The sequence below is a fragment of the Ranitomeya imitator genome, chromosome 2 (genome assembly GCF_032444005.1).
Source record: "Ranitomeya imitator isolate aRanImi1 chromosome 2, aRanImi1.pri, whole genome shotgun sequence".
NCBI classification, from domain to species: Eukaryota; Metazoa; Chordata; class Amphibia; order Anura; family Dendrobatidae; genus Ranitomeya; species Ranitomeya imitator.
Window position 1 is genome coordinate 274472495 of NC_091283.1, and position 20972 is coordinate 274493466.

The following is a 20972-nucleotide window of genomic DNA, read 5'->3' on the forward strand; positions in this document are numbered from 1 at the left end:
GCCAGAAGCGATGTCAGGGTCCCTTCCCCACGGGAACCCTCTTGGACCTGTTCTGGGTCCACCTCTGGTTCAGTCACACTGATGACTGAGGAGGGTCCGGAAGGCAGACAGTTATCTGCGTTCCGGGCACTCTGACTGCGGGTGACAGCAGCTGTCTCCCCGGGGGTTTCTACAGACCCATCAGCCGGCGCTGCTAAGGGCTCTACCTCCCCATCCACCCCCAACACTCCAGGGGCAGTGCTACTTATGGGCAAGTTACCTTCCTCGGTGGCACTGGTCACTTTCATGGCATCACCTTCCTCACGGTTCCCATGCATCTCCCCATTTCCTGTAGCACCGACACTTGCCCCTGTGAGGCTATGTTCACACTTTGCGGATTTTGCTGCGGATCCGCAGCGGATTTGACCGCTGCGGATCCGCAGCGGATTTGACCGCTGCGGATCCGCAGCAGTTTCCCATGAGTTTACAGTACAATGTAAACTTATGGGAAACAAAAAACGCTGTGCACATGCTGCAGAAAAATCCGCGCGGAAACGCTGCGGATTACATTCCGCAGCATGTCACTTCTTTTCTGCGGATTTTCACCTGCTCCAATAGGAAACTGCAGAAGAAACCGCAGTAAAAACCGCGATAAATCCGCAGTAAAAACCACGACGGGTTTTCACTGCGGATTTTGGAATTCTGCTGCGGAAAAATCCGCAGTGGAATCCGCAAAGTGTGAACATAGCCTTAGGGGTTCCTCAGCCGTCTCACTCCGCAGAGCGACGTGGCTGAGCATGCCTGTACCTATGGACACATTAACCTTCACAGAAAAATCATTATCAGGTTCAGTTGGCACAGGTACAACATTTTCACCATCAATCCTAGGGAAAAAATGGTTATTAGATGCATCATTACAAGATAAAGCATGGTCAGGTAACACATGCGATTTCCCATCATCATCATCATCAGGGTTAACGTTACCCTCATTAGTAGATTGGGGAGGGGTGTCAGGGACGTAGTATGCAACCATCCTCGCCAAATCAGTCCCCAACAAAACATCAGTGGGCAAATTATCAGACAGCCCCACTTCCTTCACCCCGCTCCCAGCACCCCAAGCAATATAAACCCGGGCCATCGGTAAGGGACAGCTGATGCCCCCAATCCCAGTGACAGTTAGGGATTTCCCCGGAATGATTTCTTCAGGGGCCGCCAGTTCGGGTCGGATGAGGGTTCGTTCAGCCCCGGTGTCCTTGAGGCCTGTAGCAACATGGCCTCCCACCGTGACATGCTGTACGTTGTCACACACCCTCCCAGCCACACCACCCACCAAAAGAACTGCTGCATTAGGCCCTGGGGCCTTGGATGAGGGGTTCTTCTGCTTGTCTGGACAGTTGGGACTGATATGACCAGGCCGCTTGCAGTAGTAACACTGGAGGGGTTCGGTGGTAAGTCTGGTGTTGTTGGCCACAGGGCCAGGACCTCTGGTGTGTTGGCTGGCAGGGGTACTGGCGTTGGATGCAGGCTTACCCCCTCTCCAGCTGGTGGTGACTGGCTTCCGATCTACGGTTGGCCTCATAGGCATCGGCAATCTGCGCTGCTTTCGTCTCGCCTTTGGGTTCTCTGTCCATCACGAACTGTCGCACCTCAGCTGGGCAAAGATGAAAGAACTGGTCTTTGATAATCGGGTCTCGCAGCTGTGCAAAGGTGGTCACTGACAGTCCTTGGGCCCTTGGTCAAAGTGGGTCCCCAGTCCATGCACCACATCACTGTAACTGTCGTGTGGGCCACCTTGCAGGGTTTGGAACTTTCTACGGTACACCTTGGGTGTAAGCTGGTACTTGGCTATCAGCGCCTGCTTTATGGCCTCATAGTCACCATCTTGTTCTTGAGGGAGGGCAGCAAACGCCTCCAGAGCTTTGCCTCTCAGCCCTGGTGTCAGGTATCGTGTTCATTCATCTGTAGGCAGCCGGTACTGTCTGCAGGTTTTCTCAAAGGCCCGCAGAAACGTGTCCAAGTCCCCGTCCTTCTCCATAACAGGAAAGTGATCGGGCCGGGACTTGGGTATCTGAGCGCTGCTGGGCTCACGGCTCTGGGCGGTGGAGGGCATCCCCCCCTGCCGGAGCATCTCCCGTTCGTGTTCTCGCTGGGCTTGGCGCTCGGCTCTCTCAGCCTCCCACTCGGCTCTCTCAGCCTCCCGCTCGGCTCGGGCCTCTCTCTCGGCTCGCTCCTGGTATTGCTGGATCAGCTGCAGACGTCTCTCTAGGTCATCTGCGGAGCCTTGATGCAGAGCCAGCTGCAAGAGGAGGTCTGCGCCCCACTGGTTGCCAGTGGGGCCCGTGTTCAGTGGTTGGACCTCTGCTGCAGCACCATGTTCGCTTGTGCTGGCTTCTGCAGCCTCTGGGCTCTGTGGCCTGGCTTGGTCTGCTTCAAATTGCACCAGTTCAGTGACCATTTGAGTCTTGGTCTTACCCTGGGGGTTCAGGCCATGGCACGTGCATATCCCAGCAAGAAAGTCCTTCTTCTGCTGGGTGTACCAGGCTTCCCCTTTCGCAGCCATGGTTGCCAAATAAAAGATAGGATAGAAAAACGAAGAGAAAGGGAGGGGATAATTACCAGTACACAATTGTCTCAAGACTAATAAGCACTGAGTTCGTTCTCCAAACTTATTTGCGCAGAGTCCTCGCAAGAACTTTGCAAGTTTTTAGTGAGAGGAATGATCACTCAAACCAAATCACTAATGCTCTAAGATATCCCACCGCCTTGCCACCAATTTGTCAGGATTCCCTGACCGCTGCCACCAATTTGTCACGATTCACACCGTGACCGTCACCCCTATGTCACGGATCGGGGTGACTTTAGGCCAACAGACGGCTATCACATGTGCAGGGAGGCTTATCTTAGTTATCCCTCTACTCCACAATGTGATGAAAAACACACACAGGGCTATTGACCTCTTAGTTTACAGCAGGGGCTTATTACACTGCTCTTCAATATACCACGAACTGCAGGGATTTATGTATATCCCGCTTACAGTTCCACTTAAAACTTGCAGCTCTCTGGCGCCCCCCTTACACTCAGGTCAGATTAGGTACTGCACCTGGGGTAATTAGTCGCCAGAAAGGCTGCCTGCTATGTACTGGCTATTGGGCACGCTGCAGCGACGCGATAACTACTCCCACTCAGGCAGGAACCATAATTATCAAGGCCGCAGTCGCTACGACACCCAACTACCCAGTACAAAACGTAGGCTGCCACCAGCTTCGATTAAACTGCTCCGAAGCTAACCCAAAACAGTAGCGTAATTCCCTTCAGAAGACGGGGTAAGTTTAGAGCATGGAGAGAACTAGTATTAAATAATATACCCCACAAAATTTAGGCAGTGCTTTATCAAAATATTTTACAAAGATGTTACAAATGAGACAATTGCAAATATGTACAAGGTAATTATAAAAAAACAAGGATTACATGAGAATAACACTTACATGTGTTCAAAGCATTGCAGGCAACCAGGCTAGTGGAGCTTCCATACGTCCCAGCTCATTGGACGTGCTCAGGGCTCTCCAGGAAAAAGACAAGAAGTGACTGCTGGGGATCCTGCCACAAACTTAAAACCTGCAGCTAGTGACATCACAGAAAGGCTGGCTTATCCAGACCCTCCTCTCTCTACATTCTGAGTACTTCAACTTTAAATTTGTCTACTTTCTATAACTTCGCTACAAAATATGTCATAGTCATAACAAACCCAGCATTCATCTCGGATTAACTTGGGCATTCTAATGAGATCAAATATGTCCTACCTGTGATACATATTTACAGAGAAATCCCTACTTCTTTACCAGATAGAGTTAGAAGCCCGTGTTTAGAGTGATGGGTAGATCCACCGAGGGAGATTTAAGAATATATATTTTCGTGTTCTTATCTTAAATGGTTTGCCTAATATCTTACAAAAACAGAACAAAGAACTTTCATGGATTCTGGAAATTTCTAATCCAGTTATAGCTAGAGAAGAGTTGGAGCCTTCCAAAGCGATCGTAAATTCCTTTCTTCAATAAAACTCCCCCCAGTACATTGGCAAGGCAGCTCTTGGCTGAGTGAAAGGGAAGGGGGGGGGCTTTTTAGCCCACAGCCTGCTAGCAAGAGAAACTACTTATATGATATTTCATACCATATCGTGACATGTCCCATGACTATTACACTTTCCTCGCGTCTGCTCCACACCTCCGCTGACAATACCCAGATTACCGCCACAATGTTGCTGATAACTGCTGGAGATCTGTTACTCTGGCAGCATTGGCCGCCTACTCCGCTCTGTCTCTCCCAAGATCCGGGTGCTGGACGGTTTTGTGTATAAACCATAGGGTTATAAAAGGAGAAATAAAGCAGTGGCAGCACAGTACATAATCACCGAATGTGTCCATTCATCCATAGTATGCACCTAGAGACCGCTCACTCAGCCCCCTCTGAGCTTCTATAGATCTGTACACCGCTCACTCCGCTGTCTGATCTTCTATAGATCGTACACCGCTCACTGCACTCTCTGAACTTCTATATATCTGTACACCGCTCACTCCGCTCTCTGAACTTCTATAGATCGTACATCGCTCGCTCTGCTGTCTGATCTTCTATAGATCGTACACCGCTTACTGCACTCTCTGAGCTTCTATAGATCGTACACCGTTCACTCCGCTCTCTGAACTTCTATAGATCGTACACCGCTCGCTCTGCTGTCCGATCCTCTATACATCGTACACCGCTCACTGCACTCTCTGAACTTCTATAGATCCGTACACTGCTCACTCCGATCTCTGAACTTCTAAAGATCCGTACATCGCTCGCTCCGCTCTCTTAGCTTCTATAGATCGTACATCGCTCGCTCTGCTGTCTGATCTTCTATAGATCCGTACACCGCTCACTCCGCTCTCTGAACTTCTATAGATCCGTACACCGCTCACTCCGCTCTCTGAACTTCTATAGATCTGTACACCTCTCGCTCCACTGTCTGTGCTTCTATAGATCTGTACACTGCTCGCTCCGCTGTCTGTGCTTCTATAGATCGTACATCGCTCGCTCCGCTGTCTGATCTTCTATGGATCGTACACCGCTCACTCTGCTGTCTGTGCTTCTATAGATCCGTACACCGCTCGCTTCCCTCTCTGAGCTTCTATGGATCTGTACACCGCTCGCTCCACTGTCTGTGCTTCTATAGATCGTACATCGCTCGCTCCGCTGTCTGAGCTTCTAGCGTCTGTCCTCTCTCTTGGTGGACAGCTGATCAGATACGATCGCGTCTGACTCTTAATTTAAGCCGTAAAGTTTCTTATAAAACAAAAACTCTCGGTACAAGGGGGCGGCTCCTCGAAATGCTTTTATATTGAGCAGCAAGTCAGCAGTTCTGCAGTGTAAAGCATGGGGTGAGACGATCGTTTGGCGTGGCAGGAAGTGGTAACCTAAAGCGTCAGGAGGGATCATTCAGCATGGCGGCACGTTCTCTCGGCGTGGGCAAGGAGGCTGTAACGTGGGCCGTGATTCCAGCAGCTGCCCTGTTATGTCCGACATTAATTCTTCTCATTCTTCTGCAGATTCTGTGGTCTTATCGTACACCGTTCACTCCGCTCTCTGAACTTCTATAGATCGTACACCGCTCACTCCGCTCTCTGAACTTCTATAGATCGCACACCGCTCGCTCTGCTGTCTGATCTTCTATAGATCGTACACCGCTCACTGCACTCTCTGAACTTCTATAGATCCGTACACCACTCACTCCGCTCTCTGAACTTCTATAGATCGTACACCGCTCACTACGCTCTCTGAACTTCTATAGATCGTACACCGCTCCCTCTGCTCTCTGAACTTCTATAGATCGTACACCGCTCGCTATGCTGTCTGATCTTCTATAGATCCTTACACTGCTCGCTCCGTTATCTGATATTCTATAGATCTGTACACCACTCGCTCCGCTGTCTGATCTTCTATAGATCTGTACACCGCTCGCTTTGCTGTCTGATCTTCTATAGATCATACACTGCTCGCTCTGCTGTCCGATCCTCTATAGATCGTACACCGCTCGCTCTGCTGTCTGAACTCCTATAGATTTGTACACCGCTCACTCCGCTGTCTGAGCTTCTATAGATCCGTACACCACTCGTTCCGCTGTCGGATCTTCTATAGATCGTACACCGTTCACTGCAATCTCTGAACTTCTATAGATCCGTACACCGCTCACTCCGCTCTCTGAACTTCTATAGATCGTACACCGCTCGCTCTCCTGTCTGATCTTTTATATATCCGTACACCGCTCACTCCTCTTTCTGATCTTCTATAGATCGTACACCGCTCACTACACTCTCTGAACTTCTATAGATCCGTACACCGCTCACTCTGCTCTCTGAACTTCTATAGATCGTACACCTCTCGCTCTGCTGTCCGATCCTCTATAGATCGTACACCGCTCGCTCTGCTGTCTGATCTTCTATAGATCGTACACCGCTCACTCCGCTCTCTGAACTTCTATAGATCGTACACCTCTCGCTCTGCTGTCCGATCCTCTATAGATCGTACACCGCTCGCTCCGCTGTCTGATCTTCTATAGATCCGTACACCGCTCACTTCGCTGTCTGATCTTCTATAGATCCGTACACCGCTCACTCCGCTGTCTGAACTTCTATAGATCATACACCGCTCGCTCTGCTGTCCGATCCTCTATAGATCGTACACCGCTCGCTCTGCTGTCTGAACTTCTATAGATTTGTACACTGCTCACTCCGCTGTCTGAGCTTCTATAGATCCGTACACCACTCGTTCCGCTGTCGGATCTTCTATAGATCGTACACCGCTCACTGCAATCTCTAAACTTCTATAGATCCGTACACCGCTCACTGAACTTCTATAGGTCGTACACCGCTTGATCCACTGTCTGATCTTTTATATATCCGTACACCGCTCACTCTGCTTTCTGATCTTCTTTAGATCGTACACCGCTCACTCCGCTCTCTGAACTTCTATAGATCGTACACCGCTCGCTCTCCTGTCTGATCTTCTATAGATCGTACACCGCTCACTCCGCTTTCTGATCTTCTATAGATCCTTACACTGCTCGCTCAGCTATGTGATCTTCTATAGATCCGTACACCTCTCGCTCTGCTGTCCGATCCTCTATAGATCGTACACCGCTCGCTCCGCTGTCTGATCTTCTATAGATCCTTACACCGCTCACTCCGCTCTCTGAACTTCTATAGATCGTACACCGCTCACTGCACTCTCTGAACTTCTATAGATCCGTACACCGCTCACTCCGCTCTCTGAACTTCTATAGATCGTACACCGCTCGCTCTCCTGTCTGATCTTCTATAGATCGTACACCGCTCACTCCTCTTTCTGATCTTCTATAGATCGTACACCACTCACTGCACTCTCTGAACTTCTATAGATCCGTACACCGCTCACTCCGCTCTCTGAACTTCTATAGATCCGTACACCGCTCACTCTGCTCTCTGAACTTCTATAGATCTGTACACCTCTCACTCCACTGTCTGTGCTTCTATAGATCTGTACACTGCTCGCTCCGCTGTCTGTGCTTCTATAGATCGTACATCGCTCGCTCCGCTGTCTGATCTTCTATGGATCGTACACCGCTCACTCTGCTGTCTGTGCTTCTATAGATCCGTACACCGCTCGCTTCCCTCTCTGAGCTTCTATAGATCTGTACACCGCTCACTCCACTGTCTGTGCTTCTATAGATCGTACATCGCTCACTCCACTGTCTGATCTTCTATGGATCGTACACCGCTCACTCTGCTGTCTGTGCTTCTATAGATCCGTACACCGCTCGCTTCCCTCTCTGAGCTTCTATGGATCTGTACACCGCTCGCTCCACTGTCTGTGCTTCTATAGATCGTACATCGCTCGCTCCGCTGTCTGAGCTTCTAGCGTCTGTCCTCTCTCTTGGTGGACAGCTGATCAGATACGATCGCGTCTGACTCTTAATTTAAGCCGTAAAGTTTCTTATAAAACAAAAACTCTCGGTACAAGGGGGCGGCTCCTCGAAATGCTTTTATATTGAGCAGCAAGTCAGCAGTTCTGCAGTGTAAAGCATGGGGTGAGACGATCGTTTGGCGTGGCAGGAAGTGGTAACCTAAAGCGTCAGGAGGGATCATTCAGCATGGCGGCACGTTCTCTCGGCGTGGGCAAGGAGGCTGTAACGTGGGCCGTGATTCCAGCAGCTGCCCTGTTATGTCCGACATTAATTCTTCTCATTCTTCTGCAGATTCTGTGGTCTTATCGTACACCGTTCACTCCGCTCTCTGAACTTCTATAGATCGTACACCGCTCACTCCGCTCTCTGAACTTCTATAGATCGCACACCGCTCGCTCTGCTGTCTGATCTTCTATAGATCGTACACCGCTCACTGCACTCTCTGAACTTCTATAGATCCGTACACCACTCACTCCGCTCTCTGAACTTCTATAGATCGTACACCGCTCACTACGCTCTCTGAACTTCTATAGATCGTACACCGCTCCCTCTGCTCTCTGAACTTCTATAGATCGTACACCGCTCGCTATGCTGTCTGATCTTCTATAGATCCTTACACTGCTCGCTCCGTTATCTGATATTCTATAGATCTGTACACCACTCGCTCCGCTGTCTGATCTTCTATAGATCTGTACACCGCTCGCTTTGCTGTCTGATCTTCTATAGATCATACACTGCTCGCTCTGCTGTCCGATCCTCTATAGATCGTACACCGCTCGCTCTGCTGTCTGAACTCCTATAGATTTGTACACCGCTCACTCCGCTGTCTGAGCTTCTATAGATCCGTACACCACTCGTTCCGCTGTCGGATCTTCTATAGATCGTACACCGTTCACTGCAATCTCTGAACTTCTATAGATCCGTACACCGCTCACTCCGCTCTCTGAACTTCTATAGATCGTACACCGCTCGCTCTCCTGTCTGATCTTTTATATATCCGTACACCGCTCACTCCTCTTTCTGATCTTCTATAGATCGTACACCGCTCACTACACTCTCTGAACTTCTATAGATCCGTACACCGCTCACTCTGCTCTCTGAACTTCTATAGATCGTACACCTCTCGCTCTGCTGTCCGATCCTCTATAGATCGTACACCGCTCGCTCTGCTGTCTGATCTTCTATAGATCGTACACCGCTCACTCCGCTCTCTGAACTTCTATAGATCGTACACCTCTCGCTCTGCTGTCCGATCCTCTATAGATCGTACACCGCTCGCTCCGCTGTCTGATCTTCTATAGATCCGTACACCGCTCACTTCGCTGTCTGATCTTCTATAGATCCGTACACCGCTCACTCCGCTGTCTGAACTTCTATAGATCATACACCGCTCGCTCTGCTGTCCGATCCTCTATAGATCGTACACCGCTCGCTCTGCTGTCTGAACTTCTATAGATTTGTACACTGCTCACTCCGCTGTCTGAGCTTCTATAGATCCGTACACCACTCGTTCCGCTGTCGGATCTTCTATAGATCGTACACCGCTCACTGCAATCTCTAAACTTCTATAGATCCGTACACCGCTCACTGAACTTCTATAGGTCGTACACCGCTTGATCCACTGTCTGATCTTTTATATATCCGTACACCGCTCACTCTGCTTTCTGATCTTCTTTAGATCGTACACCGCTCACTCCGCTCTCTGAACTTCTATAGATCGTACACCGCTCGCTCTCCTGTCTGATCTTCTATAGATCGTACACCGCTCACTCCGCTTTCTGATCTTCTATAGATCCTTACACTGCTCGCTCAGCTATGTGATCTTCTATAGATCCGTACACCTCTCGCTCTGCTGTCCGATCCTCTATAGATCGTACACCGCTCGCTCCGCTGTCTGATCTTCTATAGATCCTTACACCGCTCACTCCGCTCTCTGAACTTCTATAGATCGTACACCGCTCACTGCACTCTCTGAACTTCTATAGATCCGTACACCGCTCACTCCGCTCTCTGAACTTCTATAGATCGTACACCGCTCGCTCTCCTGTCTGATCTTCTATAGATCGTACACCGCTCACTCCTCTTTCTGATCTTCTATAGATCGTACACCACTCACTGCACTCTCTGAACTTCTATAGATCCGTACACCGCTCACTCCGCTCTCTGAACTTCTATAGATCCGTACACCGCTCACTCTGCTCTCTGAACTTCTATAGATCTGTACACCTCTCACTCCACTGTCTGTGCTTCTATAGATCTGTACACTGCTCGCTCCGCTGTCTGTGCTTCTATAGATCGTACATCGCTCGCTCCGCTGTCTGATCTTCTATGGATCGTACACCGCTCACTCTGCTGTCTGTGCTTCTATAGATCCGTACACCGCTCGCTTCCCTCTCTGAGCTTCTATAGATCTGTACACCGCTCACTCCACTGTCTGTGCTTCTATAGATCGTACATCGCTCACTCCACTGTCTGATCTTCTATGGATCGTACACCGCTCACTCTGCTGTCTGTGCTTCTATAGATCCGTACACCGCTCGCTTCCCTCTCTGAGCTTCTATGGATCTGTACACCGCTCGCTCCACTGTCTGTGCTTCTATAGATCGTACATCGCTCGCTCCGCTGTCTGAGCTTCTAGCGTCTGTCCTCTCTCTTGGTGGACAGCTGATCAGATACGATCGCGTCTGACTCTTAATTTAAGCCGTAAAGTTTCTTTATAAAACAAAAACTCTCGGTACGAGGGGGTGGCTCCTCGAAATGCTTTTATACTGAGCAGCAAGTTAGCAGTTCTGCAGTGTAAAGCATGGGGTGAGACGATCGTTTGGCGTGGCAGGAAGTGGTCACCTAAAGCGTCAGGAGGGATCATTCAGCATGGCGGCACGTTCTCTCGGCGTGGGCAAGGAGGCTGTAACGTGGGCTGTGATTCCAGCAGCTGCCCTGTTATGTCCGACATTAATTCTTCTCATTCTTCTGCAGATTCTGTGGTCTTATCCAATTCCCTGGTGAGATCCGGAGGAAGGTTTTGTTTCAGCTGCTCCTCTTGGTTTGCCACCCATTCCCCGTGGTAAGTACCTGCCGCCATTATTGCGAGATGAGTGGGGTGCAGCTGTGGAACCCAGAATGGCCTGGCAGCCTACATTACCTTTTCCGAAGCCGCTGACAATCATCACAGTGGCATATAGGCGGTTATCTTTGTAGTGGTGTCCTCCTACTTCCAGCGCCCATTGCCATACTTGTGAGGATCACCCGAAAATGGAATATGAGAAATAGAAAGAGACAAGGCATAAACCCGGAGCCGGCACCGCCACTATTCGGTCCTTTTGTGGACTCCGGAGTCCAGGAATTACAGCCATATCTTTTACATCGTCCTTCTGTTTCCGTCAGGTGAGGAAATCCACAGCCAGCGATGTGTACGAGATGCTGATCACGTACGATGATGTCATTGACGCCGAGGTCCTGGATGAAGTGATGACCGTGCTGAGCGACACAAGCTGGTGAGTACTGAGCAGCGGGTGGATATGCTGGAAGGCAGAGCCTTGAAGTGAGCGCAGAGGATACCATAACAAGCGCTCTGTTCTCTCTTGGACTGGATGGATGGCGTGTAAGGGGTTAAGGTTCGAGAACAGGTTCTGAAGACCACCATCTATACCTCCCCCTACCTCTATACATCTGTGTAAGAGTTTAACCCTTCCTCCATGCAGGGACGCCGACCTGACCCATGTCCGCGAGCAACGCAACTCGCTGTGCGACCTGCTGAAGGTGCCAAAACCCACCCTGGTGTCCAAGGTGAGGGAACGATTCCCATCTTCTACAAAAAAACAAACAAACATCGTTATATACAACAAATTGCGTATAATTCTGGGCGTATATCATACACAAGTATATATGTATTACCGTGCACGGTGCCTGCATACATATGAAATGTATTCCCTGTAGGTCCCACAGTCATGAAGCCGCTGGAGGAACCTCAGCTGACGGAAAAAGGCTTGCAAGAACGGTTCGCGCTCCTTTTAGGGACCTGAAGAGGACGCTGTGAGCGCAGTCCTGGTAGTGGCCAGCAGGGGGTGCTGTATGCTTATGGCTGGTGTGGACTGTACACACCTGTAATAAAATCATGGTCTTTGTAGTCTGTGTGTGATCAACCCCCTTCTTTTTGCCTTGTAGTTAATGAGTAGCCCTATCTATTTCCATCAAGGACTGCCTGTCTTACATCCTTCCTTTTTATGTTTGAAAAAAAAAATGTAATCAACCCTCAAAGTAGAAAAAAATCAAAACGTTATACATAACGGTCAACAAAATCATCAGGTCGCCACACAAAACAGCTAATTCTCATTCGGCTCCATTGACTGAAAAATACAAGAGTTTCAGTTCTGAGAAAATGGGGACACAAACCAAATTATTATTTTGTGTTTTTTCACCACACTTACAATTTCCTCCTTTTCACCAGTACGTTGTATGGTAAAATAAATGGTGGTCTGTCAAACTACAAATCAACCAGGGGGCGTGGCTATGTAAGCCAAGAGAGAAGACGCACCTTTTGGAGGCTCCCATTATCCTGACCTGAATCCGGCCACTAATTCCCCTGAACTGCAGCCTGCACCGGCTGAGACGGTGCTTTGAGAGCTCGGGAGACCGGCGACTCCTCGGGCGGCGGCGGTGGAACGCTGGAGAGCCGGTATTTGTGGCGGCCTGGAAGAGCGGCAGAGTCCCTGAGCTGCGGCGGCCATCTTTGAGCGCGGCTCCGACGGGCGGGACGCAGTGCCGGCGGCGGCTGAAGCCGGGTGGATCCCCCGGGGAGCACGGCAGGCACTTACATACAGCGGGGACGCTGTGGAACATCGAGGAGCAGGAGACAGGTGCCGGGTCTGGAGCGGCGGGCGGGCCCTGGGAGACGGCGGCCATTACCATAGCGCACTCTCCAGCAGCAAGGAGAGAGGCGCTATATAGCAAGACTGCGGTGCATTCAGGAGGTGAGCTACCGGCCTGAAACACTAAAAGGGGCAGAGCGGTGTGCGCCCTGGAAAATTGGGCCCTGCACTCCCCTTATCAAAACCCCTGCTTGCACCATTACTTTGGAGGGATCGTTCCCCCTCCCTGCTGTTCTTCCTGGGGAACTGTGGCTGCTCTGGGACACGGTGCCTGGGCAAACCCCTAAGTTGATACATTTGCAGATATCTGAGACTTTTTGCTTGGTTTGCTGCCTCTCGGGGGTGCATCCCGGTGTTTGGCCCTGTCCGGTCTGCTAGTGGAGAATAGACTGCCATAATAATAACTCTGGTCCTTTGGTGGGGATCTTCTGCCAATCACTATGCATCATCCTAAAGGAGCGGGGGCTGCTGACAAGTTGAGGAAATATGCCAGAGAAGATGCCCCAGATAATACACGCTCTCTCAGAAATAATCCCACGCAGAGTCAACGCAAAAATCGTCTTTCTGACAGCAATGAGGAGGGAGAACAAGACGAACTGACTCTTAAACAAGCATCTGAGCAGTTGATGCAGGCTATATCTCTCACCAGGTCCTCTCTCACTGAGAAAATAGAAGACGTGCATACTGAAGTGGGCCGTCTGCGACAAGATATACAAACTATGAGAGGGCGTATTTCAGAGGTTGAAACAAGGGTGTCTCAGATAGAGGACACCATTGCCCCAATGGAGGCTAAGTTATCAAAGGCCACTGGCTCTGTGAATGCCTGGAAGCAAAAGGCAGATGACCTGGAAAACAGGCTGCGCCGTAATAATATCCGAATTATTGGCCTACCAGAACGCTCGGAGGGTCAGCAACCTGAACAATTTCTAGAGGACTGGCTTAAAACCTCCCTGGGAGACGGATTCTCCTCAACATTTTCTGTGGAAAGGGCCCACAGGGTCCCAACGAGACCTCTTCCTCCTGGAACTCCGCCCCGACCCTTTCTGGCACGTCTCCTTAACTGCAGAGACAGGGATGCAATTCTTCGCTTGGCAAGGCAGAAGGCCCCTATTAAATTCAATAATGCCACTATATCAATCTTCCCGGACTTCTCTATGGAACTTCAAAAGCAGCGAGTTCGATTTATGGAAGTCAAAAAGCAGCTCAGGGATAAAAACATCATTTACTCCATGCTTTATCCAGCTCGACTCCGTATTGTTCATGAAGGCTCCTCCCTGTTCTTCACTGACCCGGCGGAGGCGGTCGAATGGTTACGGTCATACAAGGGGCCTAGTACCCCGGACTCTTGAGTAGCTCTTTCTATCTGATGGCAACACAATCTAGAGCTCTCTATGTGGGTGCTGAGTTTGTCAACTATACCGGACGCTGATTCTAGTGAGGGTATCCCCTATTCTACTCAACTATAGGAGTGTAGGATTACACTCCTCCACTGTTCAAATGTTGTTTGGTTTGGTATTTTACACCAGTTTCAATTGTTTGTTATGTTTATTAGTCGCCAGTGATAACCTTATGCTCTGTATGATGTTCCTGATTCCCGCCCAGGCTGTGGTGTATATTATGCCTTTTCCCGAACGTAGATATGGGATCTGAGATTGTATGTATGACGTGGAACATACGGGGTATTAAGACTCCTCGAAAGAAAATTAAGGTATTTTCACAAATTAAAAGGTATCATCCACATATTGTAGCACTTGTGGAGACGCATTTGACCAGAGACACAGCTAAGTGTACTCAAAAGCCGTGGGTGCAATGGTCCCTTCACGCATTTCACACCAGTTACTCCAGAGGGGTCTCCCTGTTGGTACATAGGAATGTCAGGTGGGAGGCTAGAGAGTCACGACGCGATCCCGAAGGTCGCTTTGTTTTTGTTCATGCCTTTATTAATATGAAGGAATATGTGATATTATGTGTTTATAACCCACCCCCGGCCGGCATATCGGTTCTCCGCATGGCACTGGGTTTCTCCCTAAATTATCCTAATGCTAGTGTTATCTGTATGGGAGACTTTAATTTAGTCATGGATAATCTTAAAGACAGACTGAGACTAGACGGCGAGATGTCAAGGGGGCCCCTTTCTCAATCTCACTCTCAATTGGCATCATTTATGAACGGTAGCGGATGGTTAGACCTATGGAGAACACGTCACCCTGAGATAAAGGAATATACTTGTCATTCTTCAACTAGACAGTCTCTATCCCGTATAGATTACATATTTGGATCTAGCGACCTAGCGCTGTGGGTGAATAGTGTCGAACATGGTAACAGGGGGATATCAGATCACAGCCCAATTGTTCTCAAACTTAAATACGGTCAGTCAAATAATAATATACCTTGGAAATTGAATCCCTTCTGGCTGAAACTAATAGATGCTAGTGATAGAACGGTTGATCAGTTAAACTGCTTTGTCTCTACTCACCCAGACCCCTCGAATCTCAATCTGTTCTGGGACACTCTAAAGGCATACTTGAGGGGATGTCTGTCCTCTACAATCTCCTATATAAAGAGGGTGACGGCGGGGGAAGATGACGAGATTGAGCGACGGCTGAAGGACTCGGAAGCCGCCTATGTGGCCAATCAAACTAACGGCAACAGGGTGGAGTGGCTCACTTCCCAAAGATTATACACCCAAAATATAGACACTAAATCAAAACGTAAATTATTTTTTACCCGTCAGTCTTATTTTGAAATGGGGAATCAGGCCAGTAAACTCCTAGCTTTTTTGGTACGTCAGCATAACACCTCCAACACGGTACTACAGATTCGGACACTCGATGGTTCGTTGGTATCCTCCACCGAGGAAATTCTTCAAAGTTTTTGCAATTACTATAAGTCACTGTACAAATCGGGTAGTGGTCTTGGGGTCCCTGAATGTATAGACTATCTATCAGACATGACATTCCCCTTACTGAGCCCAACCCAGCAAGCTTTTATGGAAGCCGAGTTTACTCTGGAGGAGGTGGAACAGGCTATAATGGATATGGCCACCGGGAAGGCCCCTGGACCTGACGGGTTTCCCGTTGAGTTCTATAAAAAATATCGGGACCACCTGGCACCACTCTTATTGAAGGTGCTTCAGAATATATGGGAGGGAGAAATTATGCCTGAAACATTTTATGATGCAAATATCATTGTACTTAAGAAGGAGGGAAAGGACCCCTTGGAATGTGGATCATATCGCCCCATATCATTGGTGAACGTAGATTATAAAATCTTCACTAAAATATTGGCCACTAGACTAAATACAATCATATTAGATCTTATACACCCAGATCAAACAGGCTTTATGCCTGGGAAAAGTACCTCTATTAATATTCGGCGGGTCCAATCAGTGATTCAATATAGCTCCCTAGAATTGGATAATAACTGGGCTCTGGCATCCCTAGACACAGCTAAAGCGTTTGACTCCCTTGAATGGCCTTTTCTTTCTGCATGTCTGCAGAAATACGGTTTTGGAGATAAATTCATTAGAGGGATAGATACACTATATAGGAATCCTAGGGCACGGGTAATTGTGAATAATTCTATCTCTGATTCCTTTACTTTACATAGGGGAACCCGTCAGGGATGTCCTCTGTCCCCGGCCCTCTTTGCCCTCGCGATAGAAGCATTGGCAATACGCATAAGGTCTTCCACAGACATCAAGGGAATAAGTATTGCGGATCGTGTAGATACCATCGGTCTATATGCTGATGATATGATCATATTTATGGATAAAACAGAAGAAACACTACCGCGAGTAATAACGACTATAGATAATTTTAGCAAATTCTCTGGTCTCTATATCAATTGGGATAAGTCTGCTCTGATGCCTCTGTCTCATGCGCCGATGCCCCGTCTCGAAAATCTCTCGTCACTACCTGTAGTCTCCAATTTCAAATATCTAGGAATACATATGTCTCAATATAGTCAGCTGGACCTACGACTTAATATTTATCCACTATTGGACCTGGCCAAATCTAAATTCATAGCTTGGAGCAAACTCCCTCTCTCCGTTGCAGGTCGCATTAATTTAGTTAAGATGATATTGCTCCCCAAATTTAATTATTGTCTACAACATAGTGCTGTGCCAATACCCAAATCTTTCTTTGCAAACTTAAACTCCCTGACCACGTCCTTTATATGGGGGAAGACTAGACCCAAACTCAAGCTATCTACTCTACAGAGACCGGCAAGAGGGGGAGGGGCAGCCTTACCAGACTTTTATCTATATTATCTTGCTGGGCAGGCTAGGGCGATAAGCAAATGGATGCCTAGCAACTCCCTACCTAATTCAGAAAGCCATATAATCCATTCTGCCCGTATTGACTGTCCACTGGGTTTTTTGGAAATGGAGAAAGTCAGTGCTCCCCGTTTGCTGCCATTGCTTCGACAAGCGAGATTAATATGGAGACAAATTAAAAAAGTTATTAAATATACAGATATAATAGCCGAAATGCCACTGTGGTATAATAGTTATTTTCCAGAATTACTAAATCACCCGTCTACTGAGTTCTGGATCTCATGTGGTGTTCTCTCGGTAGGTAATTTGTATAACCAGGATGTTTTTGTGTCCTTTGAGCAATTGCGGGATACCTGCAATATCCCAAGATCTCAATTCTTCCGTTATTTACAGCTGAGGTCAGCTTTCCAGTCACATATGCGAAATGCAGGTGCAAGTCGAGCAATTTCATCTTTACCCCTTATAGGCATTCTCAAATCACAGGGTCCTCAGGGGCTCATTTCCTCTTTATACACATACCTATTATCCGTGGGAGATGGGCTCACTATTAACACCTTAAAAAAGAAATGGGAGGGACTCCTTCCCGATACACTGGGAGAGGAGTGGGAAGATATTTTGGAATCTCCAACTAAAGTTTCTCCCTCAGTTAACAATAGGATGACCCAGCTATATATTACATATCAGACTTATCTGACTCCGACACGACTTTTTAAAATGGGCCGCCTTCAGACGTCAGACTGCTTACGGTGTCACGCACATGATGCGGATTTTACCCACATGATATGGCGGTGCCCGGTAATCCTTCATTATTGGAAAGAAGTCACGACATTGTTAACGTCTTTATTGTTAATCCCTGTCCCACTTGAACCATTGACTTGCCTATTTGGGGTGTGGGATACAGAGACCTGGGATCACCATACTGGGATTTTCCTTCGAGAAACGCTCTTCTTAGCACGAAAGGTACTGGCATTAAGGTGGATGGGTGGCTCCTCCCCGTCTCTCAGAGCTTGGATTGACCTGGTGAACTCGGTTATCCCATATGAAAGAACACTGTACCATAATAGAGGATGTCCAGGTAAATTCGAAAAAATTTGGGGTAGATGGAACTCATCTCATCATACTCTGTAGTCTGCGTGGATTAGATATATGCACGGGGAGGAGGGCATGGGGTTTGGGGACATCGTTGCAGAGCAAACTTGAATCTGTTTTCTTTTGGCGACTTATTACTAAAGGTTAAAGTTGTTTAAGTTGTATAGTAGGTATTTTGTAGGTACTAGTGATTCAACATGCACAGTCTATTGCCTCTGAACTTTGGATGCGATGATGTTTGTAATCATTTGTATCTGATGGTATGTTTAATAATGATAAATGTAATATGTGCAATGTTTGTCTATTCTGAAATTAATAAACGAATTTAAAAAAAAAAAAAACTACAAATCAACCAGCAAAAAATGAGGCCTCGTAACGGGGACACATGAATATATATCAAGTGCGTGAGTGGCAAATGTCCTCTGAAGAGATCGAATCCTTTACAGTCAAAAAACACGAGCTGGGATCAAAACCAACTCCCAGTACACGATACATTCAAAACTACAACGTGACCTGCAAATAAATGAGCACTCATAATGAGGACACAAATATATATCAAGTGTGTGAGTGGCAAATGTCCTCTGAAGAGATCGAATCCTTTACAGTCAAAAAACACGAGCCGGGATCCAAACCAACTCCCAGTACACGATACATTCAAAACTACAACTTGACCTGCAAAAAAATGAGCCATTGTAACGAGAACACAAAAATATAGACTATCATGTGCACGAGTGAAACAAAGACATCAGATGCCTCTACTGAAGTTTCTGATGCGTTTCGAACCTAATAGTTTTTGATCGCACCATTTTTTTCTGTTACTGCAGATACGTTGATGATTTGCTACTAATTTGGAGCCTGAAATAGCTGTCCGATATTGATGTATTCAATAAATGTCAGCAATCAGTATAATTAAGTTTTACCGTACCTGCCATCCTCCGTCTAGACCTTTCTTAAACTTAGTTCTACAGTTGAAACCAGACAGACTGCAATCCAATAGCTGGTACTGGCTGTGTGGTGAAAAGCCATCATCCTGCCCTACAATCAGAGCTATTCCAGTGGATCAATTTACATGGACTGAAAAGAACTGCAGTACAGTGTCAACTGTCAGGACATACTGTAATTCGGATTATTAAAAATACTACCTGTTTATTGTGAAGACAATATGTCACGATTCCACTCTGGAAAGCAGTTGTAAGATTGTCACCTCCGGCCCTTCCATAATTTACTACCAAACGTCGGTCAACAGTTTTCTCAGATTATATATTTGGCAAATCGATGTCTGAAAATGTTCTGAAGCAAGGATGGAGTTGGCATTGGCAGACGTTGCCGAGGCCGCTTACACTCGTTTGTGGGCATCCGCTACCCCAGAATAAGGTATTTTCACACTTATCAGTTTGCTAATTTATTAGTGGAACTGCGCTATTTTGGTTTTGCCAGTCAGTTTTTTGGGTAGGTAAGTTTCTATTATTCACCATTCTTTGTGCTGGAATACGAGTAAATGACTTGCTTACCAATTTCTTATAAAAAATTTGTTCATTCTGCCTCCCAAAGATCGCAACAAGGCTCAGCTCACATTTATCCTGCGCTCTGCGCTGAGCACTTACATCGGGGTTTTCGTGTAAATCTCTGTAATACATGATCCAGACAGAACACCCGGCAGAAGATTCCCTATGATGCGGCAGATGGAGGCTCTGTGAATGCCGTATGGCCTATGATCTGGCGATATCCATCTTTTTAGGCGTGCATAAAAGCGCGATCCGCCAGTTTTGTGCACTTCTGAAAATGACAATGCTGAACAGAGGCCAGACGGAGTTCAGAGTAACTCTGCTGCCTTATTATAGTGAATGGATCCCTCAGGGGTTTCAAATGAATCATGTCATTCGGAGTTTTCCCCACACATGGATTACGTCATGGGACAGAACAACAGACAGGTGAGGCATATGTTTTTTCGTTTGTTTTATTACAGGAGATGAGGGCTTTGGTGGAATTAGGCGTTAGCTGACTATAACTGTGTTTTTTATTTTTAAATAAAAAGGTATGTTTTGTTTTTATTGCAAATAAATTAGCTAATTTATTCTGGCTGTGTGTTTATTAACAGTATAAATATAGGATTAGTAATGGATAGATGTCTTATAGACGCCGCTCCATTATTAACCTGTGGGCTTGATGTCACCAGACAATACAAAGGTGACATCAACCTCACAAATATTACCCCACTTGCCACCGCTACAGGGCAAGTAGGAAGAGCCAGGCAAAGCACCAGAATTGGCGCATCTAATGGGCCTTTTCTAGGTATCTACGGGCTGCTTTTTATAAGCTGGGTGGGCCAATGTTCATGGCTCCTTACTAGCCTTAGAATTCCAGCTACCAACTTTCTGCTTTAGCTTGGCTGTTTGTCAAAAATGGGGGAGCCCACTCTGGTTTTTCAAATTAATTTAAATAATTTAAAAAAAAGTGTGGGGACCCCTCTATTCTTGACAATCAGTCTTGCTAAAGCTGACAACTGTGAGTTTTGACTGGGTGATTATCAAAAATGTAGATGACCCCACACATTTTTTTAAATTTATTTAGAGTGCAGCGCCAGCTGATGAATAATCCCACGAGTTGCTGCCTGATCTCGCTGTTATTAGTGGCCTCCTATCACAGCTGCGAGCTCATGCTGTCATTTGACCACATGGGAACCGCATCTCCCGGACAGGCAGTAATGATTTTACCGCAGTTCAAAAGCAGTGTTTGCTGTGCTGTCATGCACATGACAGCATGGCAAACACTTAATGTCCGG

At 47.5% G+C, this 20972-nt stretch overlaps 1 protein-coding gene across 1 annotated transcript in view; it reads left to right on the top strand.

The window, feature by feature from the left end:
• TBCD (tubulin folding cofactor D) overlaps nucleotides 1-12080 on the top strand; it is a 118489-nt gene extending 106409 nt beyond the window's left edge. The window contains exons 37-40 of the mRNA XM_069749271.1: nucleotides 10931-11018; nucleotides 11339-11448; nucleotides 11656-11740; nucleotides 11891-12080. Coding sequence (XP_069605372.1) covers nucleotides 10931-11018; nucleotides 11339-11448; nucleotides 11656-11740; nucleotides 11891-11905 — 298 coding nt within the window. The 3' untranslated portion in view covers nucleotides 11906-12080. The remainder of the gene's footprint in view (nucleotides 1-10930; nucleotides 11019-11338; nucleotides 11449-11655; nucleotides 11741-11890) is intronic.
• Nucleotides 12081-20972: the final 8892 nt, after the last annotated feature.